The 27,776-nt window shown below is 55.1% G+C and overlaps 2 protein-coding genes across 8 annotated transcripts; one reads left to right on the forward strand and one right to left on the reverse strand.

Annotated features, from left to right (window-relative positions):
- Window positions 1-468: 468 nt before the first annotated feature.
- CTXND2 (cortexin domain containing 2) lies at window positions 469-1,183 on the reverse strand (the record flags this gene model as incomplete). The annotated part of the gene is made up of 2 exons (XM_080634880.1): window positions 1,100-1,183; window positions 469-691 (listed from the first exon to the last, which is right to left on the reverse strand). The coding sequence occupies exons 1-2, from the start codon at window positions 1,144-1,146 to the stop codon at window positions 469-471; spliced, it is 270 nt and encodes an 89-aa protein (XP_080491006.1). The 5' UTR covers window positions 1,147-1,183.
- A 1,378-nt stretch (window positions 1,184-2,561) lies between these two features.
- ARNT (aryl hydrocarbon receptor nuclear translocator) lies at window positions 2,562-27,720 on the forward strand. 7 transcript variants are annotated; one of them, XM_080634784.1, is made up of 23 exons: window positions 2,562-2,691; window positions 7,644-7,752; window positions 8,838-8,882; window positions 9,956-10,000; window positions 12,169-12,213; window positions 14,410-14,623; window positions 15,295-15,508; window positions 15,591-15,656; window positions 15,766-15,865; window positions 16,251-16,316; window positions 16,787-16,872; window positions 17,290-17,366; window positions 17,531-17,665; window positions 18,111-18,185; window positions 18,879-19,030; window positions 20,604-20,714; window positions 20,919-20,997; window positions 21,317-21,440; window positions 22,205-22,304; window positions 22,825-22,924; window positions 23,198-23,357; window positions 24,031-24,182; window positions 25,787-27,720. In XM_080634784.1, exons 1-23 carry the CDS (start codon window positions 2,667-2,669, stop codon window positions 25,874-25,876), a joined length of 2,370 nt encoding a protein of 789 aa, XP_080490910.1. In that variant the 5' UTR covers window positions 2,562-2,666; the 3' UTR covers window positions 25,877-27,720. The 7 variants fall into 7 exon arrangements, with proteins under 7 accessions (XP_080490910.1, XP_080490907.1, XP_080490911.1 ...); XM_080634781.1 differs by having other exon boundaries at window positions 22,825-22,975; window positions 25,787-27,719; XM_080634782.1 differs by lacking the exon at window positions 2,562-2,691 and adding an exon at window positions 4,265-5,300 and having other exon boundaries at window positions 22,825-22,975.
- The last annotated feature ends 56 nt before the right edge of the window (window positions 27,721-27,776 follow it).

Here is a 27,776-nt window from a genome sequence, read left to right on the forward strand (position 1 = left end):
TAATGGGGTGCAATGGGGGTGCTGGGGGGGTAATGGTGTCTCTGGGGGTGCTGGGGGGCAATGGGGCGCAATGGGGGTGCTGGGGGGGTAATGGTGTCTCTGGGGATGCTGGGGGGCAATGGGGTGCAATGGGGGTGCTGGGGGGGTAATGGGGTCTCTGGGGATGCTGGGGGGCAATGGGGGGCTCTGGGAGTGCTGGAGGGCAATGGGGTGCAATGGGGGTGTTGGGAGGCAATGGGGAGCTGTGGGGGTGCTGGGGGGGCTCTGGGGGTGCTGGGGGGCAATGGGGTGCAATGGGGGTGCTGGGGGGCAATGGGGGGCTCTGGGAGTGCTGGGGGGCAATGGGGTGCAATGGGGGTGCTGGGGGGCAATGGGGGGCTCTGAGGGCCCTGGGATGCTGGGTGGTGCCGGGGGAGGCTGGGGCCCTATGGGGCTGGGGGTGTTGGGGGTCCCTGGGGGTCCCGGCGCTCAGGGGATGGGCTCCTCCTCCCAGGTGGCGGTGGGGATGGCGCTGTAGGGATCCACCACGAGCCGGGCGCACCGCACCGCCATGGCGGCGAGGAAGAGGAAGGTGAGCACCGTGAAGGCCATGGCGAAGCCCCGGTCCACGTCGATGGCGGCAGCCGCCGTGGGGCTCTCCATGGTCCTCAGCAGAGCAGCCCCAAGGGCCCGGCTGCTGCCGGGAGCATCCCTATGGGGCAGAGATGGGGATGCTCAAGACCTTGTTGTGGCATGGGGGGCACCCGATGTGTTCCCCTCCTTATCCCAGGCACCCACAGCCTCATTCCCTTCCCTTCTTCCTCATTTCCCAAGGAAAAGCAGCTCAAAGCATCCCGGTTGAGTTGGTTTTTCCCCACCGGACCCCATGCTCCACACTGCTTTGGATGCAATGAGTTCATCAGGACTCAGCTGCGCCCAGCGACAGACACAAGGGTTAGAAGCAGGACAGCCCGGCCGGGAAGCAAACAGGGATGGAAAAGCAGGGATTCCTCATGGATGAAGAGGTGGAGAATGAGACTTATCCAAGCTTGGAAGCAGGATCAAGTCCCCCAGCACCGAAACACAGCTGGTTCCCAGCCCCATCCCATGTGCTCCTTACCTCCCTATGGGCAGACAGATGCTGCGCTCCGCTCCTGCGCTCCTCATGAATACTGCAGGAATGCCGCAGCATCGCCTTTCAGGACCAACCTGAGGGATTGAATTCCCTCCCGCTATTCCCAAAGGGCCCTTTGCCCGCAGGGTGAAGGCTCCGGGGTCCGTTCATGGTAGGGATTGGGAGCATGGAGGTGGATTTAGCCCTAATATCCAGTGGGAGCCAGGTCCTTCCCAGCCTGACACATAGCTTAGAGCCGCTCCTTGGTTCATTCCGGACTAAAGCAAGGAAACTCTTTGGCCTTGGAATGGAGCCGCCTGTTCGGGTGCTCCCAGGCTGCACAGGGGGGCTTTTCCCATGATTTTGAGGGAAAAGCTGAGGTTTGAGGTGCTGCTGGCACCCGGGGGGGGATAACTGGGATGCTGTGGCTGGGATTCCCTATCCAGGGGTGTGCCGGTGTCCTCAGTAGCCCATCTCAGTCCTCAAGGGGTGACCCCCAATCAGCTCTAATTAATGCTCTATTGGTGAACCCCTAAAGGCTTGTCCCACTCCTGATCCCAACTCCATTTCCAGTCTGAATCCCCACTCCCAATTCCCAACTTAATCCCCAGGCCAGCCTAATCCCTGTAACGGTCTTAACGTTAATTCCAGCCCCAAACCCAGTCCAAAATCCCATTCCCAGTTACAACCCAAACCCAACCTGAATTCCCATTCCCAACCCAAACCTATCAGAATTCCCAGTCCCAAACGTGTTCCCAACCCAAACCCAATCAGAATTTCTATTCTCAACCCAAACCCAATCAGAATTCCCAGTCCCAAATGCATTCCCAACCCAAACCCAATCAGAATTCCTAGTCCCAAATGCATTCCCAACCCAAACCCAATCAGAATTCCTAGTCCCAATTCAATTCCCAGCCCAAACCCAATCAGAATTCCCAGTCTCATTCCAAACCCACTCTGAGTTCCTATTCACAAACCCATCCCCAACCCCAATCTGAATTCCCAGTCCCAACCCAAACTCAATCAGAATTCGCAGTCCCAATCCCATTCCCATTCCAAACCCAATCAGAATTCCCAGTCCCAATCCAATTCTCAACCCAAAACCAACCAGAATTCCCAGTCCCATTTCAAACCCATTCTGAAAGCCTATTCTCAAACCCATTCCCAACCCAATCAGAATTCCCAATGAGAATACGCAGTCCGAATCCTATTCCCAACCCAATCAGAATTCCCAACCCAAAGCAGAATTCCTGCCCTCCGACATAAAAGAACCCCAACCGCCCTCGCCCCGCCCCACGCTGCCTGCCGTGGCCACGCCCCCTTCAGACCACGCCCCCTCCGCTGTCGGGGCGGGGCTTACCCGCGCTCACCCTACCCCACTGGCTGCGCAGTTGGGCGCGCTCGCCTCGTCCCCCCGCCTGAACCAATCAGAGCGCAACCCTTGGCCCCCGCCCCGCCCCTCCCGGCGCGCAGGTTGGGCTGCGCGGCAGCGCGGAGGGTTTTCCTGTGCCGCCATCTTGGCGGCGGCGGCGGTGAGGAGGGAGGCGGGGGGCGGCTGCAGCGCGCAGCGGCAATGGCAGCCACCGCCGCCAACCCGGGTGAGCCGCGGCGGGGCCGGGCACGGAGCTGCTGAGGAGGCGCTGAGGGAGGGGGCCCTGGGGTGCCGTTAATTGGGGCTGGTGCGGGAGGCCCAGGCCGGGCTGTGGGGGTGTCACTGGGGCTGGAGGCTCTGGAGGAGCCCAGGGGGTTGTGTGGAGGTTGGAGGGGCTGGGCCCCCTGAGGTGAAATGCGGGTGTCAGTGCGGGTTGAGGGTGCTGAGGGACCCGGGTCTGGAGGCCAGTGTGGTTGTCAGGGCAGATCGTGACCAAGGAGGCACCTCAGTGGGTGTTTGGATGGGGAAGGGGATGGTGCTGGTTGTGCTGGGGAGGGAGGTGTTCGTGCTCGGCTGAGCTTCGGTTGTGTGCCCAGGGCTGGGGTCTGGTTCCCATCAGGGCCCTCCCAGCAGGGAGCAAGCGCTGGTGGTGCTCCCTGGCACTTCATGTCCTTAAAGCTTTGGGTTTAAACCCTTGAGTTGCTGTTTCAGAGACGGTTTCTTCATTAGCAACAGGTAGAAACTGTTCTGAGGAGGTTTCTGTCCACAGCTGGTGTGAACCAGGCTGTGAGTGCCTGCAACAGAGCAGACTCTGCCTTTAACATCACCTCCCTCCGGTTGATAAGCAAGGGGTGATCCCTGCTTGGAGGAACCTGGAAGTCCCTCCTAATAACATCAAGTCTATGGGGTTTCATCACTTTTCTGCCTAAAATGAGCATGTAAGAGGCCAAGCGCAGTGCCTGTGGAGCTGGGATGGGTTGACACGGTGGTAACTGAGCTCAGGACTTGAGCTGCTGTGTTTCTGGACTTTGCTGTTTCTTTGGCTTGTGGTTTCTGTCGATTCTTGCTTGTGGTTTGAGGCTGGTGAGGTCTTGGCTCATGGGACATGGTCAGGTTTAGCGAGGGTTGTTAAATACCTTCTAAAGGATGGGTTTTCCTACATCCTATAGATATAGGAAGCGTTTGGGGCTTTAAATGTCGAGGAAACGTGTTGGGTCGTTTGTCTGTGGTGAGTCTGAGGCACAGGAGCTGGAAGGACAGGGTTGTGCTTACACAGTCTTCCAGTGCCTAAAGGAGCTGCAGGGAACCTGGAGAGGGGCTTGGGACAAGGGATGCAGGGCCAGGCCAAGGGGAATGGCTTTAACCTGCCCAAGGGGAGACTGAGATGAGCTCTTAGGCAGAAGCTCTTCCCTGTGAGGGTGCTGAGGCGCTGGCCCAGGGTGCCCAGAGAAGCTGTGGCTGCCCCATCCCTGGCAGTGCTCAAGGCCAGGTTGGACACAGGGGCTTGGAGCATCCTGCTCCAGTGGAAGGGGTCCCTGCCTGTGGCTTTGGATGAGCTTTAAGGTCCCTTCCAGCACAGACCATTTGTTGATGTAAAACTCTTCAGCAACTGGAAGTGGTGAGGAAGGAAAAACTAAAACTCTGCTCTCTTCTTATGAGACCTCACTTGGAGCATTGTGTGCAGTTCTGGTGTCCTCAACATAAAAAGGACATGGAACTGTTGGAACAAGTCCAGAGGAGGCCACGAGGATGAGCAGGGGCTGGGGCACCTCCTGTATGGAGACAGGGTGAGAAAGTTGGGGCTGTTCAGCCTGGAGAAGAGAAGCTGCGTGGAGACCTCAGAGCAGATTCCAGTGTCTGAAGGGGGCTACAAGGATGCTGGGGAGGGACTCTTCATTAGGGACTGTGGTGACAGGACAAGGGGTAACGGGTTCAAACTGAAACAGGGGAAGTTTAGATTGGATCTAAGGCAGAAATTCTTTACTGTGAGGGTGCTGAGGCACTGGAATGGGTTGCCCAGGGAGGCTGTGAATGCTCCATCCCTGGCGGTGTTCAAGGCCAGGTTGGACAGAGCCTTGGGTGCCATGGTTTAGTGTGAGGTGTCCCTGCCCATGGCAGGGCGTTGGAACTGGATGAGCTTAAGCTCCTTTCCAACCCAACCCATTCTATGATTCTGTGAAAACCAACCCCCAAATCCCTGCTTCAGCTCAGCAAAAGGAATTCTGAAATGGAAAGGAAGCTTCAGTCCCATCCTGTGGCCAAACACACTTCTGGCTCCCAGCACTATCCCGTGAAACAGGGAGGTTACTCCAAGTAGTAAAATCCTCCTCGTGTGTGTTGGTGGTGGGGTTGGGATGAGAGTGGAAAATGTCTGTTAGGAGCCAGCTCTGGAGGAGCCCTGTGGCTGGGAAGGGAAGAGCCTCCTGGCTTTCAGCTGTTGGTGTCTTGCAGGGTGTTTGTGTTCGGAGCTGTGTGATCCTCTGCAGAGGAGGAAGGGTTTAAAGGAGGAAAAGAGAAAGAACTTTTCCACATCTGGGTTTAATACTGAGAGCTCTGGGCAGACTGACCAGTATTGGCTTGGCCCTTTCCAACAGGGTGGAGGGGGAAATACAGGCATTATAGACACCGAGATTAGGAGTGAAACACATCATTTGTGACAATCCTGCTCTCCAAGGTGGCTCCTCTTCTCCTTGATGTTAGAAACCTCAGCAGGGGACACTGCGATGCCCCCATGTGCACTGGTACCCCCCAGACCACATCCTCACAGCTGGAACAGGCTGTGCTGAGAGGTGGGACAGGAAGAAGCTGGAGCTTCTTTGTGTCTTCAGGCTTCTTGTAAGTGTTCAAAGTGCACCTTGTGCTCGGGGTGGTGCCTCCCTGGGGCTCTGCAGGGACCAGGGCACTTCTCCCTTTTCAGAGCAACCAATGGAGAAAGAAAGCTGGAAACCCCTTCTGCTCCCTCCTGTTGAGGTGAGGGGAGCCCCTGCACAGCTCAGTGCCTGATGTAACTGCAGGGTGCTGCACTGAGAGCTTCGCTTGGGCCAGTTTAAGTGAGTTCTATGTTGATCTGATCTCCTGATGAGGAGGGAAGAGCAAACAGCATGAGGGGCAACAGGAGGAGGGATTAAAGAAGCAAAAGGCCTTGGTTTACTTGCCTTACTTTCCAGGTTTTAATGTTAACGTGGGTTATTGGACACTTAGTGCTGGCTGAAGGGCCTTCAACCACTTCCCTTCATGGAAACCTGATTTCTCACCCTTGGCAGTGGGAGATCCAGGCTTTTCTTGTTGATTTCTATAATGCTTCTTGGAGAAGGCTCCCATGGGGCTGGAAGTGCTGAGCTGGCCCAGCCTAAAACCTCCCCTACTCACAGAGTGAGTCTCTTGAATGTACCTGGGACCCGTTGTAAGTCAAAGCCCTGCTCCCTTCACACGAAGCCTTGGGCTGCTGTTCCCTGCCCCAGACCTGCTCTAAACTCCTTTGGCTTCATGGGGAGCTCACTAATGGTTAAGTTTAAGCTCAGCCTTGTGCTTGGCTGCTCCTGAGCCTCGGAACAACCATCTGCTCCCAGTCCCTGCGGCTGGAGCCACCAGTGGGACAATAAAAAGTGGGAGCAGGGAAGAGCTCCCAGTCCCAGCTCGTAAATCACAGCCTGGAAGATTCCCTGTGCCTTTACTTCTGCTGCTTTGTCACTGTTGAGATGCCAGGAGTTGCAACAGAGCCTTTCCCAGGGGAGCAGGGCTGGAGGTCTGCCTCTCCAAATGGCATTCCCGGAGTGAGCTCCCAGCCTGTTCTATTCTGGGGGAAGCTCTTGGCTGAATTGTGGTTGTGCTCCATGGATTTCTAGTCGAGTTACAAAGGAGGAGCTGGAATTGCTCTGTGCTGCCTCTGCTTATCTCTTCTGGCCTCAATTACATTTACCATATGTCAGAGGCAGGCAGGGATTGAGTCGGGAAAGGGCTGGAACAGAGAGCAGGATCCTGCCTGTTGCAGCAGCAGGGGCTCCATGAAACCCACCCTGCCATCTGAGCAGAATCAGCACCTTATGGAGCTTGAGACCCGCTCAGCACCAGCTGCTTGGTGGGTGCAGAGCTCTGGTTTTGGGGTGAAGAGGTGGTGGAGAGGCTGTTGGCTCATGTGGAAGCCCCAGGCCCATCTGGATGCTCTCCGTCAGCGTGCAGAGCAGAACACTACCAGTTTACAAGGCCAAACCTTGAGGTGTTTGATGTTCTTCCACTTGGGAAAGGGCACGTTGTGCCACCAGAGGGAAGTGCTTCTGAGTAGGAAGCTGAGGGGGGAGGTAAAGCAGCTTTGGTGGGAAGTGCCAGGCCATGCATGGGGCTCCTTGGGAATATCAAAGGCTCAGATGAGGCCTTTACAAACAAACTGAGACCCCCCCATTCCCCCTGAACCCTACTGAGAAGCTGCTCTGCAGAGGAACAGCTCCGTGTCACTTCCTTCCCTGTCCCGAAAGAGGAAATTCCTCTCTCCTTAATAAAAGGCTCATCTGTCCTGCTCCAGAGACCTCAGTTGTTTAAATACCTGTTGAAAGGCCCTGGCAAAGGGATTGAAGCCCCGTGTCGTGCTGAACAAAACCCTTTGCTATCAGCCCCTTCCACACTTTGGGAAGGGCACAGAGGTGCCATTCCAGTGTCCCACCGCCCTCATAGGGAAGAGCTTCTGCCTATGAGCTCATCTGAATCTCCTCTCTGGCAGGTTAAAGCCATTCCCCTTGGCCTGCCCCTGTTTTCCAAGGTTTTCCTGGTGCCTTCCAGCACCTTGGTTAATTCTTTGTCTCTCAGGTTGGGAAAAGAGCCCTCTTGGAGAGGCAGCACTGATGTGCTTAGGCCAACTCGCAGCTCTTCCCCTCCCCTTGTGCAGGCTCAGGCTGCTGGCACATGGCTTCAGCCCCTCCCCATGACCACCCCAGCTCCTCCTCTGTGGAAGAAGGAGACCACAGCTTTTGGGTTGGAGCTGATGGAAACAGTGTGTGCTCAGAGCCTGCCCCGGCCCCTCGGAGCAGCTCGGAGACGGGGAGATGAAAGCCTTGGAAACCCTCCTTGCACAGAATCGAGTGCTATTAGTGGAGCTCTATGTGCAGAACACTCCCCCCCCGACCTGGGGGAGGGGGTTGATGTCATCCTCAGTTTCTTGATGGCTTTTTCCACTCTCCTCTTTAGAAATGGCATCAGATGTTTCCTCGCTGGGTGCAGGCGTCAGCGCCGGGACCGCTGGAGGGGCCCAGGCTGGAGCAGCCATCGTGCAGAGAGCACCCAAGAGGCGGCCTGGGTGAGCGTGGCCTGGGGCTAGGGGGGGAATGGCTGGGGGGATGTTCATATGTGTGTGGGATGTATTTCTGAGGGAACATTGCTCTCTTTGTGGGGAAATTCAGCTACTTCTAAGCACAGAAGTTTCCTGGTTCCTGCAGGTGAGTTGCATCCAGTCCCTTCACATCGTAGTGGTGCCCATAAAAAGAGGGGATTAAAGAGCTGTGTTGCATGAGGAGAAGAGGGTTCCTCACCAAACACTGAGAGTTCAGCAGGAGTGAAGCAGTGAGGCCAGTTGCTGCAGGAGAGGTAGAGGAACAGAGAATGGGAATGTTGGAGCCTTACTCTCTGGGCAAGGAGGATGGGGGAAGCTGCCATGTGCTTGTAGGCAAATGCCTTTGTAAATGGAAGGGCTCTCGAGTGGCTGCTCTGAATTTCCTGTCACCAGAAAGTTCCTCTTTCATTTTAAGGCTACGCCAAAGCTCTCCCTGCTCCCTCCCAGTCACTCACCCTCTGTCCTTCACCCCCTGATGCTCCTCCCATTGCTTGTTCCCCACACTCCATTGATAGTGCTGCCTCCACACCCTGCTTTTCCATCCTGTTCCTCTGTCCTCCCACAGCCACTTGTCAGGAATGGCGGGTGCCCGTGTCAGAGCAAACACTGTGACATGTCTGCACTCACCAGGTCACCAGCCTGAACTTTAAACTCTTCAAGGCTTTTGTCCTCCTCTGGTGTTTCAGTTTCTAATGCAGCTGATCCAGTCTGGGAATGCTCCATCTGAGGGCTCCCTCCAGCAGTGAGGATTGGTTGTAACAGCTCTGTGGGCTTCAGGTCACTGCTGAGAGATTCAGAGCTTTAGGAGCAGGAGGTGATGCTGTGGGTGCTTTAAGTGGGCTTTTCTCTCAGTTCACCCATTCTCTTGCTCTGTTTCTGATGGGCAGAGGAAGCTCCCTTCTGACCTCTGTGGGTTGCTCTGAGTCAGCCCCTGGGTTTACTTAAATCTTCCTTTCCACAACCAGCTGCATCCCTGTAGGGACAGAGAGCAAAACAACCTGTAAAGGAGGAACTGCTTGGTTAATAGTGATCCTTTTGCTTCTGTTTTTCAGGCTGGATTTTGATGATGATGGAGAAGGGAACAGTAAATTCCTCAGGTGAGGAGAACATTTCTGCTGTGTCTGTGTGCATCCGCCTCTGGAGCAGGAGCTTGATGTCCATGTGCCTTTTCCTCCCAGCAGCACACAGGGAGTCAGGGGAGGCTGAAGGAGGCTCCACTTCCTTAAACTCTTCCTTTTCTCCTCCGTCCTTGCAGCTGATGCCAAAGCAAAGCTGCTGTGTACATGGGAGGGAGTCCCAGCTCTCCTTTGGATGTAGTCTCCATCTGGAGCCTCCCTGGTAGCTCCCACAGCAAGAGGAGGTTGGCTGAAGGACCAAGCTGTGGGTTGAGGTGGTGGTGTAGGGCTCCAGGATGATGTTGCTGTGTTCAGTACCAGCAGCTCAGAAGGTTAAATCCTTTCCATGAGTGCTTCCTTCTGACAATGCACTGGTTGTCCCAGCACTGCACTATGGGGCACTGCTGCTGCCCGGTGATGGGAGAGCCAGAAATCTCCTGCCCAGCAGCTTATTGGGACACCAGGGAGCTGCTGAGCTCTTGTTGGTGCCTCAGACGTGTATTGCTTCATCCTCACGTCGTTGAAGGATGCTTCAGTTCCAGAGCCAGCCTGGCAGGGCAGCAAGTGGCTCCTCTCGTGATCCATATGGAGCACAGAAGAGTTGGAAGATCTCATGTTGTGTGTTTGTAGTCTCACTACATGGTTTAGGACAACTCCAGTGATAGTGGGAGCCCATCCACATGTCACAGTCTCTTACAGGTGGCTGCAGGGTGGCTTTGAGGTGACACTAGTCCAGTGGGATCTACCTACCAAGACTTTGTGCTTGGCTTGGGCTAGAGTGTAACTGAACCTATTTCTTTGTGTGAACCTATTCCTGAGTGTGATGCCAGCGTCCTTGATGGGAATATGATGTGGAAAACTTCATCAAGGGAATAAAACAATCAAACTGTGGTCTTTTAAGTAGATAAATGAAGGGTTCTGGGCTGCCCACACTCAGTGGAGTTTGCCTTTTGGATACCAGCCCTTCTTGGGGTGATGTATTAAGCCTTGTTCTTCTCTCAGTGGCTTTGGAAGTGTCACCACTGTAAGAACTCTTTTTCCTCTTCCCCTTTCAGATGTGATGATGACCCGATGCCAAACGATAAAGAGAGATTTGCCAGGTAAGAGCCTGCTGGGAGACAGTTGTGAAGCACCTCAATGTGAGAGAGATCCTGCAGCACCCTTCTCATCAGCAGTTAGGTTTCCTCTCCTGGAAGGAAGGTGCTCCAAAGGGATCAGATCCTTTCCTTGATGGTTTGGGGACCAGCTCGCTGAGCGGGATAAAATGACATTCCTCTTTTCCAACATTTCTTTCAGCTCTTGCCTTGGACTCTCCTTTTCTCCTGCTCAAGGAACTTGCAGAGATTCAGTTTCTTGCTCGTAACCTGAACAGGGTTTCCTGGCACATGCTGTGGGTGGTGTCTGGGGGAGTTCCTCAAGCTCAGAGGGTGCAGTAACATCACAGGCAATGTTTCAACTCTCAGTATCTACTTGGTGGTGTTTGAAAGTCCCCCCCCAGTGCTGGCACCGCCCTCAAGGTGGTTTTCCAGCTTTCTGGAGCCTCTGGAACTCAAATCTAACCATTTCACAGCTTTATTTTGTGTTGATGTGGAAGATGTGAGGTTCTTGGTGTGTATCTGAGATCTGTAAATGCCGGAATGCCTCCTCAGTGTGAAGCTCCCTTGTGCCGTGTCTTACCAAGAGACAGAAATGAGCAAATGCAGAGTGATACAGGCCAAGACACTGCTTAAGGAGAACAGAGGAGCTTTCCATGCAGAAAGGCCAGAAAAGGGCAGAATTGAGGATTCCAGGTTGTTCCCTGCCAAAGGGCTGGCAGAGACTTAGCTGGGTACCGGAGGGACAGCAGCCCCTGTGCTCTGTGATCCCCCTGCTTAACACACATGTAGGTGAGGAAGGAGTGAGAAAAGGAGCAAACCAACCCAGTTCTGGGCTGCTGAGGCCTGGAATACCGATGTCAGCAGTGCCTGTGTGCTGGAATATGGGCGTTATCCTGGCACTTACTGCCTTGGGCAACAAGGATGGTGGCAGGAGGTGGAAGCAGCCAGTGGTGTGAGTGTGACACCCCGAGAGCAGCCACAGGCTCGCCTCTGCCCCTGGGTGCCCATGGCTGTACATCTTGCTCCTCACACATCAGGCAGACCCCCTTTTCCAGTGCATCCTTCCCAGCCTCCTTTTCCAGTGCATCCTTCCCAGCCTCCTTTTCCAGTGCATCCTTCCCAGCCTCCTTTTCCAGTGCATCCTTCCCAGCCTCCTTTTCCAGTGCATCCTTCCCAGCCTCCTTTTCCAGTGCATCCTTCCCAGCCTCCTTTTCCAGTGCATCCTTCCCAGCCTCCTTTTCCAGTGCATCCTTCCCAGCCTCCTTTTCCAGTGCATCCTTCCCAGCCTCCTTTTCCAGTGCATCCTTCCCAGCCTTCTTTTCTAGTGCATGCTTCCCAGCCTTCTTTTCCACTGCATCCTTCCCTGCCTCCTTTTCCACTGCATCCTTCCCTCCTCAAATGGTTTGAGGCATAAAGGATCATGGAAGCGAATACGACTCCTTTGTTATTGCACTAAATCCCATTGGAAATGGAAGGGGAACACAACCACCTCCTGTACTCCATGAACCCGGTGAGGGTTTAGATGCTCAGCCTCTGCCTTACTGCGCACATGTGGTACCTTCTCCTTTCCTGGGGTAGCTTTTGTTGGATAGTTTTCCAACCCTCAAGGAGGAAAACTCCCCCTCAGCCTCTGTAAACCAAGGTTTGCACATTCCTCTTCCCTGGAAGCTGGGAATGCAGCTGGTCTGGAGGTGATGTGCCCAACCCTAGTGTGCTCTGTGGGCTCCTCACGGGTGTTGCTGCGGCAGCATTGCAGGAGTGTGTGGTGGTGGCTGTGAGCGTGCCCCTCTTTGGGGGTTTGGGGTTGGGTTTCTTTGTTGCTCCCATCAAAGCAATTATTGGGGTCTGTTCTGATTACCTGAAAAGAGGAGTTTGTGGCTGGGACCTTCCTTCCCAGTTCTGCATTTAACCTTCTTATCCTACACAGAGGAACTGGCACCTCGGTGCAACCCAGAGCTGCCCTTTGCCTGTCTGATAGCCTTGGTAAGCTGAAGGACTCCAACCCTCCAGAGATGGCAGTGTCCTGTGCAATGCTGCAAACTACTGAGTGCTTGAGTTTCTGGAGCTGCTCCTCTGCCAAGCAGCCGTGGCCAGAGGCTGGTTTCCTCCTGCATCTTCCCATTTTCCAGTTCTTTTTCCATTTTAGCTTAGCTCACTGATTTTATTTTTAGGTCTGATGATGAGCAGAGCTCAGCGGATAAGGAGAGACTTGCCAGGTAGGAGAATGGAGATTTCCGGCATGGACAAGCAGAGTATTTCCTTTCCTCAATGTTTTCCGAGGCATCCCTTCTCTCTTCTTGTTTCCCCCTTCCCTTCCTTCCCTCCTCTTCTGCAGTAGAGGACTTAAAGCTGAACAGACTCCTGGAAGTGGCTGTGTGATTGGAATGAGGAGGGCAAAGGCATTTAGCCCCTTTGTGGGAATGTCTCTGGGGAATACACAGAGGGATTTGTTTGCCAAGGACCTCAGGGCAGAGTGGTTTGGCCACGGCTTTCACTGAGTGCTGTAGCTTTGCTAACCTGTGCTAAACACAGTTCCTCCTGTGCTGGCTCCAGGTGCCAAAGGGCCTCTTCTCGCCTGGGTAAGGTTTGTTGCAGGAATGCTGCTCTTCCAACAAAACAGGCATGGAAAAGCACCAATTCAGTTTGTTCCACCCCAGAAAACCTTCCAGGTGAGGTGCTGGCCTGTGTGGGACAGCTTCAGGCTTCCTGAAAACAGGATTTCCTCCAAGCTCCTCTTTGTAACTCAGGAGGGGCTGTACCTGGAATGACCAAAGCAGTCACCTGGGTCCCATTACCACACGTGGGCCTGGTTGGGATGGGTGTTGGGGAACCGCATCCCTCCAGCAGCAAAACACCAGCTCCAAATGCACCCAAACCCAAAGCTGCTCAGATCAGCACTGAGGGTTCTGCTGCTGTTTGCTGCAGAGTTGAGGGTGGAGATCTCTGAAGGGTGGCTCCTTTTGTGCCTCCCCACCTTCTCTGTGGCTTCTTAGAGCTGTTCCACCCCAGACTTGTTCTGAAGGACTAAAGAGACTCTTAGGTGCTGAGAATGCCCCCATTCTGCTCCATTTCTTGCCTGTGGCTGGTTTTAACCAAACCAGAACCCCCCAGCTGCAGAATGGCATAGCTTAAATGCTTGAGGAGATGAGGAAACCCAAGGTGGGACCTACAGACACAGCAAGCAACAGTGCTTTGGGGTTTCTCCTTCCCCACGAGCTGGCTGTCACTGGCACATGAGAGCCTGTAGTAAAGATGTTTGGCAGTGGGGCAAGTCAGAGGTCTGGGGGGTTCCCAGTAGTTCTTGTAGTGAAGGTGGTGGCTTCGTTTCCCCCTTGGAGAAGCTGCTCTAAAGGTGAGTGTGGTCATTGAAGCACTTCTTTTTCCCGAGTAGCAGTTTCCTACAGCGAGGAGCAGGTCACTGAATGCTGGCACCCACCTGGTAGTAGCTGCTCACTTTGTGGTTATCCTCTTGAATTCACTTGCTTGGCTGTGTTCCTTCCAACACCTCCACCTCATTTCAGTTCCCACCGTGTGCTTCCTTGCATCTGATGCATCCTTCTGCATAGGAAACCCGGCTTTGGAGTTCTGTTTGGAAAAGCCCGCCTTAGCGACCCAGTTAAACCACATCCACTGGGGAGAAATGAACCAAGGCTAACCAAATCCCATCTCTGGGGGTTGATGGGGACTGCCCTGTGAGCAGAGACATGTGAAGAACCTTCTTAAGGGCTGTGAGGGCAGCACTGGTCATGGGGCCTCTTTAGAGGTCTGGGTAGGTGGTCTGCCCATGTTGGCCTTGGTCTGTGTAGAAGTGAGGTGTGTGTCTGCTCCAAAGCTGTCCCTCCTGGCCACGAGTGTAGAAGACTCGATGTAACTGAGAAGTAGCTTCATAAGAGCACTGCAAGGGAAGACTCCTCTGCTGTACCTTAGGTGCCCATGTCTTAGGTGCAGCCCTGACCTCCTGGTGTGGTTACTGGAGACAAGGGTGCCTGAAGGGTGCTGGTCGAGGGAATTGGCTTCAGCATCCCGAGCAGTGGGTGGGATGAGTCTCCCGGCGCTGTTCAAAGCAGCAGTGAGGTGAAGCCACTTGGAGAGCAGAGGCTTGAAGGAGCCCTTGGCTTACCACAGCGTGATGGAGACCATGGGGAAGCTGCTGCTTGGCTGCACCAGCTCAGCCTCGCTCGAGGCCTTCACCAGGGAGTGAGGTGGTTCCAGTGAGGCCCTTGCCTGCAGCAAAGCCCCAGGGTAGAGACTTCTCCTTGCACTCGTTCCTCTGTGCACGCCCAGCATGCGAGGCGCTTGCGGCCCCTCTAACTCCTGACGCATCTCTTGTGCTCTGTGCTCTTGACGTGGGGGCATGGCTGAGGCCTGTGGCCTCTTGGTGATTCCTCTTCCTCCTCCCTGGCTTCTTGCAGGGAGAACCACAGCGAGATCGAGCGCAGGAGGAGGAACAAGATGACTGCCTACATCACCGAGCTCTCGGACATGGTGCCCACGTGCAGCGCCCTGGCACGCAAGCCGGACAAGCTGACCATCCTGCGCATGGCTGTGTCCCACATGAAGTCCCTGCGGGGCACGGGCAACACTTCCACCGATGGCACCTACAAACCCTCCTTTCTCACTGACCAGGTCTTGGCTTGATGCTGCTTTGGGGGGAATCAGAGAATGGGTTGGGTCAGAAAGGACCTTGAGATCATCCCGTCCCAACCCCCTGCCACGGGCAGGGACACCTTCCACTAGAGCAGGTTGTGCCAAGTCCCGTCCAACCTGGCCTTGAACACTGCCAGGGATGGGGCATTTACCACTTTAGGCAACTGTGCCAGTGCCTCGCCATCCTCACAGGGAAGAACTTCTTATCTCCAACCTGAACTTCCCGTGTTCCAGTCTGAACCCATCACCCCTTGTCCTGTCACTCCAGTCCCTGATGAAGGTCCCTCTCCAGTGTCCTTGTACCCCCCTTCAGACCCTGGGAGCTGCTCTGGGCTCTCCATGCAGCTTCTCTTCTCCAGGCTGAGCAGCCCCAATGTTCCCAGCCTGGCTCCTATGGGAGCTGCTCCAGCCCCTGCTCATCCTCGTGGCCTCCTCTGCACTTGTTCCAACAGCTCCATGTCCCTTTTATGTTGGGGACCCCAGAACTGCACACAGTGCTGCAAATAGAGGGGCAGCATCCCCTGCAATGAGGGGGGAATCAGTCTCGGGGGGGGGGGGGTGGGGAATGGCAGACAGGCACCCAGGGTGGGTTAGAGGGTGTCAGCTGCTTGGCTCTGGAGTGAAGCACGTGCCTCTGTCTGTGAATGCAGGAGCTCAAACACCTCATCCTCGAGGCTGCCGATGGCTTCCTCTTCATCGTGTCCTGCGAGACAGGGAGGGTGGTTTACGTCTCCGACTCCGTGACTCCCGTCCTGAACCAGCCGCAGTCGGAGTGGTTTGGCAGCACCCTCTATGACCAAGTGCATCCGGATGACGTGGGCAAGCTGAGGGAGCAGCTCTCCACGTCAGAGAACGCCCTGACAGGTAACGCAGCCTGGGCTGGGATTGCCAGGGGTGGGTGTGTGGAAGCCTGCGGAGGGCTTGGATTAAAACCTTCCCTTTGTAGAAGGAACCAAACCCTGGTGCCTTTCTAACAAGGATCCTGCAGCCCCCCCTGAGAGTGCATCTAAAGGTACCACTGGTGACACTTGTGTCTTGCTAGTCCCCAATGCGTTGCCTGGTGCCTGTGCTGCTGAAGGCCTCGTGCTGCAGCAGCATTTTGCTTTCTCTTCTGTCCTCAGGTCGCATCCTGGATTTGAAGACGGGGACTGTCAAGAAGGAAGGGCAGCAATCCATGAGGATGTGCATGGGCTCACGAAGATCCTTCATCTGCAGAATGAGGTAAGGAAGAGATGCTCTGATCTCATTGGAGCCTGAAGCCGAGCTTGCTCCCTGGCCCCTTTGCACTCTTATTTCAGCTCGTTCTGACACAGACATGGTAGTACATGGCTGAGCTCTCCACACAGTGCTAACACACAAGCTCTTGAGCTATCTCTTTGCCCTGAGATAGCTCTCAAGACTTGTGGCAGAAAGCCCAGTTCCAAATAACAGTTTGGTTTGACCCCACAAGTCCCTTGAAGTCTGTAGAATGAGATGGTGGAGATGCAAAGGTTCATCCCCATTTATAGATAGGCTTATACCTCTCTTATTGAGGATTGTCAGATAGTTTTGATGTTGGCCGAGGAACATAAAAGCCTTTCCCACCAGATTTCTCCTCCTGTCACAGGTGTGGCAACAGCTCCGTGGATCCAGTCTCTGTGAATCGTCTCAGCTTCATGAGGAATCGCTGCAGGTAAATGGTAGAAGAGTTAGAGGCAAACCCTCTGTCATCAGAGTGCTGGCGCTACAGAAGAGCTGAGGTCTGCTGGGAGAGGAACCAAAGTGCCAGATAATCCTGGGGAAGGTTATCATGGAATCCTGGAAGAGTTTGTGACCTTGAAGCTCTTGTAAAGCCATGGGCAGGGACAGCTCACATCAGAGCAGGTTGCTCCAAGCCCTGGCCATCCTGGCCTTGAACAGTTCCAAGGTTCTTATCCCAAGCTTTGCAATCAGTTGAACACAAGTGTCCTTTACACTGGTGCTGTTGGCTCTTTTTAACTTGAAACTGAGACAAAGTCCAGCCTATTCTGTCCTTGAACCTCTTTCAGTTCCATGAAGTCTTTGTCCTTTTTTCACTCTGAAGATGTTCTCTTTTAACTCTCTTTTGCCTCCCCATCCCCCAGTTTAAGACAGAGCACAACCAGACTCTTTCTCTCTCCCAAGGAATGGCTTAGGAGCAGCAAAGGATGGCGAGCCTCACTACGTGGTGGTGCACTGCACGGGTTACATCAAGGCCTGGCCCCCTGCAGGTAAGAACTTCCCTCACTTGGGGCTGGTTTGAAGTCTAAAGTTGTCCATTCTGGGGCATGGAGGTGCCAGCAAATGCCTTGCACATGTATCTGCCACTTCTTAGGTACCACTTTCAGTTTCAGTTTGAGCTGATGCTTGCAGATGTCAGAGATTGGTGTCTGGACAGGGAGATGCTGTAGAGGGTGGCAATAACATCACCCCTCTGACCTGCTGGCTTGTGCTGACAGAGATCTTCAACCCTTCTGGTGATAAAAGCAGGGGGAGGCAACTTCCCAAATTCCTCCATGGGAAAGGCTCATGAGTTACAGAACAGGGTGGGAGATGCACTGAGGGCAGAGCTGAGTGCCTGCTTCCTCTGAAATGAGCAGTTCCTTCTGTATTAACCCTGCTGGGTGCTTTTGCCTCTCCCCTCTCAGGTGTTTCACTGCCTGATGATGACCCAGACGCTGGCCAGGGCAGCAAGTTTTGCCTTGTGGCTATTGGCAGGCTCCAGGTGAGTGGCATATTCCAACACCTCGACATTGCCTTGTCCTGTGAGTGCCCAGACTCAAACTGGTGTGTGTGAAGATGCTCCCTGATGGCCCCAGATCCACCTGCAGGGTCAGGAGGAAGCAGCTCCCCCGGGTTCACTAACACCATCCTGGTCTCCCCTCGCAGGTCACAAGCTCCCCCAACTGCACAGACATGAACAACGTTTGTCAGCCCACAGAGTTCATCTCCCGGCACAACACCGAGGGCATTTTCACCTTCATAGACCACAGATGTGTGGCTACGGTTGGTTACCAGCCACAGGTGAGAGGATCCAGGAGCTTTCTCAGCATTAACTGCTGCTCAGACTGACTTCTCCTTCCTGCCTGTCTTGTACAGCACAGCTCTGCCTGGCTATCACATGCCCAGGGCCTAAACCAGACATGCTTCTTCTCCTGCAGTTGTGTTTTCATGTGCTCCTCTAAGTGCTTTGATCCTTGGGAGGATGGAGGGGCTCTGGCTTATGTCAAACCTCAATTAGAAGCAGTTTGGCCTCCAGCTGAGTTCAAGATCAACATTAGGCAACCAGCATTGTGCTTCTCTTTAAAACACAACGTGCCTGTTCCTGGGGTGGTTTTGTGCACCAGTGATTTGGGGATGGGGGGAGCAGTACCTGCCTGTCCAAAGGGGAACTGCTAGGGCAGAGCTGCCAGAGGGATCTGCTGCAGCTCAACTGCCTTTTGTCTCTTCCCAATTCCTTCCCACTTAGGAACTTCTGGGGAAAGACATTGTGGATTTCTGCCATCCAGAAGACCAACAGCTTTTGCGGGACAGCTTCCAGCAGGTACAGCTCTTCAGCTCCCCCTTTGCATGCAGTGTGGTGCCCAGTCTTGGTGCTTTCGAAGCGGTGACATGAATTGGAAAAGCAAGAGAAAACTCAACTTCAGAGCTTGCAGTTACAGTCACGTAACTGCACATGTGCAAAGCACACCAGAAGCATCTGATGTCTAACTGTTGCGTTCATCCTCTGGCTGCTAGTCCAGTCTGCTTTTAGGGCCAGAGCCGTGGCTACAAAGGGCTTCTGGGAACCACTGGCTCATCTCTAGGGCCCAGCCCAGTGCTGCACAACTCGAGGTGGAGCTGATTTCCTTGCCCTGTTGTCGTTACTCTTATTTCTGAGGGCCTTGGACTGGTGGCAGGGCAGGTAAGGCTGCCCCTGTGCTTTCATGACTCCAGAAAGTAGCTGCTCATATCCATTTGTCCGAATAGAATCAGAAGCAAGAGCATGCGCTTCATTTGCTGGAGGCTTTTTCATACATCTCACCAGTGCAAAGAGATAAAGGGAAAGGCAAAAAGGGGACGTTGGATTCTCCTCCCATATCATGCAGGAAGAGTTGGAAGTACCATTTAGCTGAGGAAGAGCAAGAGATGGTCCTGAGGCTTCGAGGCAGAGGGTGTTAGGGGGGTGGCTCAGCAGCAGGTTGCTCTTCAACGCCTTCTTTTATCAGGTCCTACTGATGGCATTACGTTTTTTTAGGTGGTGAAGTTAAAAGGCCAGGTTCTGTCAGTCATGTTCCGATTCCGATCCAAAAACCGGGAATGGCTCTGGATGAGAACCAGCTCCTTTACCTTCCAGAACCCCTACTCGGATGAAATTGAGTACATCATCTGTACCAACACCAACGTCAAGTATGTACATGGAAATGACTTGCCGAGCACCAGTGATAGCACCCAACCTGAGGGGACCTTGGCCCAGAGTGACCAGCAGCACAGGACAGCAGGAGCTTTGGCCTCTCCCCTCACCCTGGGGAATTCCTGAAGGAATTGTTCTCTTCCTGGGCTGTGGCAGGCTCTAGAGGCTCAGAAACACCCCTCCTTTGGCTGTGTTGGTTGTAGGGCTTCGCAAGCTGCCAAAGCTCAGCTCCAGCAATGCCTTCTTTACCTCTGCTTCCTGGAGCAGGCCTCCTGTGTGTGTGATGGCATTCAGAGCTCACACGAGTGAAGTCTGCCTCTGGATGTAGCTCCAGGGCTCCTGGGACAGTCCTGCCCCATGGAATGGCTTTTCACATGGGCAGGGCAGATGCAGCTCGTGGTAGGAAGTGAGCACTGTTTCCTTCCCTGCTGTAGTTTGCCCTTGGCCTCAGAACTGAGCTGCAGTGGGTAGGCTGTTTTCATTGCTGCTCTCTTCTTTTCCCCCTCTTGGCTGTTCTGGTGGGTTGGTGCATCTCCTTTGGGAGTGTCAGAGCCAAGCAAGCTCCAGGCCCCTCACAGAAGAGCAGCAACTGAAACAGGCAAAATAAGAAGGAAAGCCAAGTGCCTGCGTGTGACTGAGAGGAGTAGATGGGGTCTCCCCAGCCAGGCAAACCAGGCTATGCTGCCTGTGGGCAAGGCAGGGTCCTAGAGGGCAGGGAGCATTTCTGCCCTTCCTGCAGCTGGCAAGCTGCTGCTTTCCCATGGGAAAGGATGAAGAGTTGAGCAGTGACAAATCCCTTTGGCTTAACTAGAGCCTGAGTCCAAGTGCAGGGCTGAAACCAGATGTGGGTCTGCCACAGGCCTTCATCCCAGTCCTGGGCTTAGAGAGATCTCTTTGACCTCATCCATTCCACACACATCCATTCCCACATCCATGCTACGCCTTGGAAAGCACTGTGTAAGCTCAGAGCAGCAGCAGCCTGTGCCTTTGGGGTGCAGTTTATCTTTGCTGGGTTATCGGTGTTGTCTCATCTTCAAGCTCAGGTGCTCCTGAAGCAGCAGCAGCAAAAGCGCTGTTGGGAAAACGCTGGATTTCTGTTCCTTTCCTGTGGGAGTTCAGCATTAACTGACTTCTGACAGGGACAGAAGAGCATAAAGAACTCCACCAATGTCTTGGGCTTGACACCTAAAGCTGCTGGTGGTCTCTGGAGTGGCTGACATAGAGCTGAATGCAAAACCTCGGGGGGGTGAGGTTCCAACAACCTTTGTGCTTTAAGGAGGATGCAGCTCTGGCCATGCTCCTGGTGTAGGCTGTTAACTGCTCCCTGCTCAGTGGGAGGGTGCAGAGCCCTTTGGCTCCCAGCCAGGAGCATTGTATTCCATGAACCCCCCTTGCAGAGCCCGTGGAGCCTGGGTGGAAGGATCCCTTGCTCCAGCAGGCTTTGCAAGAGCAAAGCTTCGCGTCCCATCCGCGCCGGGTGCGCTCTGCACACAGCAGCCAAGTGTTTGCTTTCCTTTGGTGTGTTTTACAGTCTCTTTGTTCTTTTGTCTTTCTCTCTTTGCTTTGAAGGAACTCGAGCCAGGAGTCTCGGCCTGCCCTGTCCAGCTCCCTGCAGAGGCCCCAGCTGGGCCAGGGTGTCAGCCTTCCCCTGGAGATGGGCACAGCGCAGCTGCCCGCAAGGTCAGGAGGTGCTCAGCTCCTTTTCCCATGCCTCTCGTGCTGGTTCTGCCCTCCTCTCCGATAGCCTTCCTACCCACACTGTCCTCTCTGCAGCACTCGCCTCCTCTGCCTGGTGAATCAGTGCTGTAAGCACAGAGGAGCTGCTCCCTTGGCAATGGCTTTGAGCAGCCGGTGCTCTCCTGTTACAGACGCTTTCTATTTCAGGCAGCAGCAGCCCCCCCAGCAGCCAGAGCTGGAAGTGGTCCCAGGAAGAGAAAGCCTGGCTGGGTACGACCACTCACAGGTAAATCACCATCAGCTTTGCTTTAGTCCTCCTTAGCTAAATGCCCTTTCGCTGGGGTGGCCACACCAGGGTGACTTGAGGCTGCTGAGGGTTTGGAGAGGGAAGTGCTCTGCCTTGGATCTCCTTGCTGGATTCTGGTCTGCCCCTGTGGCATCCTCTCTGCTGTGCCCCCCCCTTGATGCTGCCAGCCCTGAATGGCTCCCAGTGAAACACACAGGGATCCAGAGAGCAGCCCCTTTCCTGCGAGGGCTTCTCTGTTCTGGCTGCAAGGGGGCTGATGTGCTTGAGGTACAGAGAGCTCACATGTAACCTGCTCCAGGTTCCTGTCCAGCCTGTGACTGCTGCGGGCCCAGAGCACAGCAAGCCCTTGGAGAAGGCTGAGAGCCTCTTTAACCAGGAGAGGGACCCGAGGTTCAGTGAGATCTACAGCAGCATCAGTACAGGTAGGGAGGGTGCTGCCAGGGCACCTGGTGTCTTCATCCAGATTCAACTTCAATCTGGGTGCGTTTGCTCCTTCCTCAGTCACTCAGAGCAGCTCTGGGTGCAGGGGCTCAGCGGGGCTGGGATGTGGCAGCCCAGGTCTTGCACAATGGTGCTGCTCATGCCACTGGATGGAATGGCTTCAACCTGCCCGAGGGGAGACTGAGATGAGCTCTTAGGCAGAAGCTCTTCCCTGTGAGGGTGCTGAGGCGCTGGCACAGGGTGCCCAGAGAAGCTGTGGCTGCCCCAACCCTGGCAGTGCTCAAGGCCAGGTTGGACACAGGGGCTTGGAGCATCCTGCTCCAGTGGAAGGGGTCCCTGGCCATGGCTTCAGATGAGCTTTAAGCTCCCTTCCAACCCGATTCCAGGATTCCATGTGCTGATGTGGCAGGGAGCTGTCCTGCAGCTGGGGAGGGAGGGGGTGCGAAGGTGTCTCCTGCTCTTCTCTGCCTTTGATTCTTGCTGTGTGTCCGTAGGGAACAGTTCTCTGTCCCTGGTGTGAGTGCAGGGGATGCTGGAAGCCCAGAGGACCTTAACCCGAGTTTATTAGCAAATGGAGAGGAAATCAAATTAAAGAGGCTTTTACAAAACCATCTGGAGCAGGAGCGGTCACGTTTGCTTTGGCTCCCAGCAGTTTCCCTTCACACGAGCTCCTGCAACCAGTTCTGTCCCTGTTCGTGCTGCTGAGGCCTCCTCAGCCCTGAAGTGACTCCTCTTCTCTCCCCAGACCAGAGCAAAGCTGTTCCTGCCAGCACAGTGCCTGCCAACCAGCCCCTCTTCAGCCAGGGAAACACCTTCACCCCATCGAGACCTGCTGAGAACTTCAGGTGAGGCTTCGGTGCCCTCCTGAATGGCCTCCTGGTAACTTGGCCTTGTCCTGCTCTTCTCCCTGTCCTGGTTGTGTGTCCTGCAACTGCTGAGTGTTCCCAGCCTCTCCCTGTGTGCCAGCGATGGGCCATAAACGTGTTCCTTTATAGTGGGCACAGGAAGTACAGGGGGAATCCATGTGGGCATCACTTTGGTTTGAGTGCTGGGGGTGAGAAGGGCTCCTGCCTCTTGGACATGTGGAGAGTGAAGCCCAAAAGCTGAGCCTTGCCCACAAGCCCTCAGTGCCACGGGTTAGTGGTGGCTTTGTTAGTCCTGGGTTAATGGTTGGGCTTGATGACCTGAAAGGGCTTTTCCAAGCTGGTTGATTCCATAATTCTATTGTACAGGGGCAACGCGATGGGCACTGAAACCGTGTTTCTAGGCTCATCTCCCCCACCAGTAACAGGCACAGGGGTGGTGTTTGTGCCTTTTTCCTCCCGTTTGGGATACAAGTGTCTCAGGGTGCCTCTTGTCCTGCAGGAGCAGCAGCATGGGCCCTCCTGTGAACATCATTCAGCAGCAGCCCTCCTCAGCGGGCCGGATCTTAGCCCAGATCTCGCGCCACTCCAACCCAGCTCAGGTCAGCGGAACCAACTGGGCTCCAGGGACACGGCCGGTGTTCACACCCCAGGTAGTGCCTGAGCCCTTGGTGCAGGCCCCGGGTTCCTGCTGTGGTACAGACCCTTCTTGCCACCACAAACGGACCTGCTTTAGCTCCACAGCTGAGTGATGGAGCGGTGCTGTGTGCCTGGGTGCTTCCCCTTGGGGCCAGTCCAGCAACTTCTGACCCTCGCTAAGATGAGGTTCCAAATGCATCTCTCCTCTTCCTCTCCTGTTTCGTGTTCTTTCCCAGCAAGTGGCATCCCAGACAGTGAAGACTCGACCCCCTTCCTTCAGCATGGGGACTTTCCAAGGCACCCCGTCCTCCTTCAGCCCCATGGCAGCACCTGGCTCCACAGCTTCCCCTACAGGGGCTGCGTACCCAAACCTTGCCGGCCGTGGCACAGGCTTCAGTGAGTACAGCTCGGGATGCTGGGTGCAACAAGATCCCGTTGGAGGAGAGCTGGGAGCCAGATACAGCCCGGGTGGGAAATGCTCCCCATTGTTTGCTTGTGTATGTTGGGAATGCTGGAATGTAGCAGGCAGAGCAGAGCAGAGGGGGAGAAGCCCCTCCCTTGACCTGCTAGAGAAGAGAAGGCTCAGGGGGGACCTGATCACTCCCTACAAGTGCCTGACAGGAGGATGGAGCCAGGAGGGGCTGGGCTCTGCTCCCAAGGAACAAGGGATGGGATAAAAGGAAAGGGCCTCAAGCTGCACCAGGGCAGGTTTAGATGGAGCTGAGGAACAATTCCTTCCCCAAAGGGTGCTCAGGCGTTGGAACAGGCTGCCCAGGGCAGGGCTGCAGTCACCGACCCTGCAAGGGTTCACACACGATGTAGGCGAGGCCTCAGTGCCATGGGGCAGTGGTGGGAATGGTTGGACTGGATGAGCTTGAAGCTCTTTTCCAACCTGGTTATCCCATGATGCTGTGCTGGAGGTGCAGCCCAGCACACGGGGGGGTCTGGGCTCAAGCACACACTGATGGCTCATGTTGAGCTTCTCATCACCCAGCACCCCAAACCCCCCTTGCCTTATGAAGCCCCATCCCTGCACCGGGAATGACGCGCTCCCTGTGCTCTGTTCCAGCCCCGGAGGCCGCGCAGCCCCCAGCACCGTTCCCAGCACGGGCGGCCGAAGGCGTTGGGATGTGGCCGCAGTGGCAGGGGCAGCACCACGGTGCGGCGCCCGGCGAGCAGCACGTGCAGCAGCCGCAGCCCAGCCAGCCCGAGGTGTTCCCGGTAAGAGCCGGCTCCTGCTGCAGCCTCCGGAGCGGGGCAGAGGGGCTCGGGCTGCAGGAAAAAGGGTCTTTGCTGCCCAAGGGGGGGCAGGGCCTCAAGTGCTGGAGCTTCGCCCTCTGCGGTGGAGGTCTGTAAGGAAAGAGGTGTATAGACCCTCTAGGGCAGGCTGGAGGTCTGTAAGGAAGGAGGTGTATAGACCCCATAGGGCAGGCTGGAGGTGTATAAGGAAGGAGGTGTATAGACCGTATAGGGCAGGCTGGAGGTCTGTAAAGGAGGTGTATAGACCCCATAGGGCAGGCTGGAGGTCTGTAAGGAAAGAGGTGTATGGACCCTATAGGGCAGGCTGGAGGTGTATAAGGAAGGAGGTGTATAGACCGTATAGGGCAGGCTGGAGGTGTATAAGGAAGGAGGTGTATCGACCCTATAGCGCAGGCTGGAGGTCTATAAGGAAGGACGTCTGTAGACCCTCTAGGGCAGGCTGGAGGTGTATAAGGAAGGAGGTGTATAGACCGTATAGGGCAGGCTGGAGGTCTGTAAGGAAGGAGGTGTATAGACCCCATAGGACAGGCTGGAGGTCTGTAAGGAAGGAGGTGTATAGACCCCATAGGGCAGGCTGGAGGTGTATAAGGAAGGAGGTGTATAGACCGTATAGGGCAGGCTGGAGGTGTATAAGGAAGGAGGTGTATAGACCGTATAGGGCAGGCTGGAGGTCTTTAAGGAAGGAGGTGTATAGACCGTATAGGGCAGTCTGGAGGTCTGTAAGGAAGGAGGTGTATGGACCTTATAGCGCAGGCTGGAGGTGTATAAGGAAGGAGGTGTATAGACCGTATAGGGCAGGCTGGAGGTCTATAAGGAAGGAGGTCTGTAGACCCTCTAGGGCAGGCTGGAGGTCTGTAAGGAAGGAGGTGTATAGACCGTATAGGGCAGGCCGGAGGTCTGTAGGGCAGGCCGGAGGTCTGTAGGGCAGGCCAGAGGTCTGAAAGGCAGGCCAGAGGTCTATAAGGTGGACCAGATGTGTACAGGGCAGGTTGGAGGTGTATAAGACAGCCCAGAGGTCTATAAGGTGGGCTGGAGGTGTATAGGGCAGGGTGGAGGTATATATGACAGGTCAGAGGTCTATAAAGTGGACTGGAAGTCCAGAGGTCCAGAGGGCTGGAGGTCCAGAGGGCTGGAGGTCCAGAGGGCTGGAGGTCCAGAGGGCTGGAGGTCCAGAGGGCTGGAGGTTCAGAGGGCTGGAGGTTCAGAGGGCTGGAGGACACAAGGCCTGTAGAAGTGGAGGTCCCCAGGGCTGGAGGACCAGAGGGCTTGGAGGCCTGGATGTTGAGAGGACTGTAGGTTGAAAGGGCTGGAGAACTGGAGGTTCAGAGGGCTGGAGGTTCAGAGGGCTGGAGGAACCAGGTGACTGCAGGTTCATAGTGTGTGAGGACTGGAGGAACAGAGGGTGGGAGGACCAGAGAGCTGGAAGACTTGGATACCAGAGGGCTGGAGGTTCAGAGGGCTGGAGGTCTTGAAGTCTTGAGGCCTCAGACTTGTGCAAGCACAGCAGAGCTGATCCTTGGGTGTGTGATGCTGTGCTCCAGCTGCTCTCTCCCTGTATCCCACAGGACATGCTGACCATGCTGGGAGAGCAAGGGCCCAACTACAACAACGAGGAGTTCCCGGAGCTCAACATCTTCCCGTCCTTCTCAGAGTAGAGCCAGGCCTGGGGAGCTCACGCCGGCCCCGGGTCCCAGCCAGGGCTTTGTCTCCAAGGCCTCTGAACTTTGAATGCTTCCTGCCTTCTGGAAGTGAAGCTCCACCCTGGAGGAAGCTTGGCGGGAGAAGAAGATGCTGGTGAGGTTGTGGGCACCTGCCCTGTGTGGTGCTGGCAGTGGGGACTGTTCTCCTGGAGGCCTCAGGACTGGAATGGTGCCGGAGCTCACCAAAGCCCCGCGGTTCCTCACGCTGGGCTGGTCGGAGGGTTCCTGTCTGGATCACAGACAAAGCCCTCCAAGTTCCAAGGTGGCTTTTCCTGTTTTTATTTCAACCTTCTATACCCTGACTCTCTTTTCTATAAAACACAAAGTATTGTAACTTTTCCAGTATTGGAAGAAGCTCTTCCAAGTGTTAATCCATGTGGAACTCTATCCCAGAGGATGCTTGAGTAAGAGCCTGTGTCCAAAGCTGCTCCTTGCTGGAAGAACCCTCTTTGGAGGGTTGTTCCCACAGCTCTGAGGAGCTTTAGATGCTCCCACGTTGGTGGGTGGTTGGATTCCATCTCTCCTGTGAACTGTGCAATGAGTTTGGGCCTCGGAGTCGGTGTCACATCGACTCCTTGGGCCCGGTTGTGCCGGGAATGACGGGATACTTCCGAGCCATAAAGCTATTGTTATCTCCAGAGCTTTGGTCTTGCTGCATCACTCCTGCAGCGGGTTCCTGTGCTGCCATTAATCATGGTCAGCTTGGTGGGGGGCAATGGAACTGCTCTGCGTGGTCAATGGGGTTCCACCGTGTGGAGACCTAGGTCCTCACCTTCCTGTTGGAGCTGAGCAGGGCCTCGCTGAGGAGCTGGTTTTCCCTCTCAACTTACCCCTCACTGTCTCCTTAAAGGCAAGTTCCTGGCTTGTGCTGACCCTGTTGCCAAATCCTGGGATAGAGGCAGGTGGGAATGGGAAGATTGAGGGTTTATGTCCATCACTTACAGTTTAAACCTTCAGATCTGGTGGCAAGAAGAAATGTGGGGCAAATCTTGCTCTCGTCAGGCTCCACACTCGGATTCCTGCTGCCAGGGCAAGCCTGGCTCCCATTCCAGCAGGAAAACTTGCTCATTGTGGAGTTGAACGTGGAAGGAAACTTGGCACAAGCACAGCAGGGGAAGGACAAGCAGCATTCCTGAAGCCTGGCTGGATACTTCTCCCTCCTCCCTGTGTGTCAGTGGGGCTGAGAGCCCCGGCCTGGCCAGGAGGGGCTGCTCTGCTGCTGTAGGGCGAGGAGGGGCTGTGCTGGGTGGAGCTGATGATGGGGAAGATGCTGCCAAAGCGATTTTGGTACCATCCAACACCTGCATTGTGTTCCTGCTCATGGAGGTCGATGCTTGTAGGGACCTGGAGAGGCTCCTCTTGGGGCGGAGCAGAAAGCTTCCATTTTTTATCATTTTTCTCCTCCTTTTATTGGAAAACTAAGATTTGAAGTTGGTGTTTTTCCAAATGTAGCTGCGGGAAGGTGGAAACCTCCCATTCTGGAGTTTGGAACCATCCTGTGTTCCCCCTCCCTGGCCTTTAAGCAGTTAAGTTACCCGCAGTAACACGATGGGCCTCTCATTGCCTGTCCCATCCTGCTGTCAGGCTGTGGAGTTGTCCCAGGCTTGGAGGGATTTGTTAGGGAAGCAGCAAGGTGTTACCTGGGTGCTCATACCCAGGCCGAGCTGTGCCATGCTCCAGTGTGGGAGCCCTTCCCAATGGGATGCAGGATGGAGCATCAAGCACCTCAAGCCCTGGAGGAGGTGACCTTTGGGGAGCTGCAGCTCTGGTGCTCTCTGCAGTGATGTCCTTCAGCTCCAGCTCTGCCCAGGGCACCAGAACCTCCTCTTCCTCCTTGTGTGGGCCCCGGGCTCCC

The sequence above is a fragment of the Psittacula echo genome (genome assembly GCF_963264785.1).
Source record: "Psittacula echo genome assembly, chromosome: 26".
NCBI classification, from domain to species: domain Eukaryota; kingdom Metazoa; phylum Chordata; class Aves; order Psittaciformes; family Psittacidae; genus Psittacula; species Psittacula echo.

Bases quoted from the DNA above. Each gene is read 5' to 3' on its own strand.
- ARNT (XM_080634781.1), top strand. From the start codon at position 2,667: ATGGCAGCCACCGCCGCCAACCCGG. The intron at 10,001-12,168 runs GTAAGAGCCTGC...TTTTATTTTTAG, and splicing joins GATAAAGAGAGATTTGCCAG to GTCTGATGATGAGCAGAGCT. The intron at 22,976-23,197 runs GTAGTGCCTGAG...GTTCTTTCCCAG, and splicing joins GGCCGGTGTTCACACCCCAG to CAAGTGGCATCCCAGACAGT.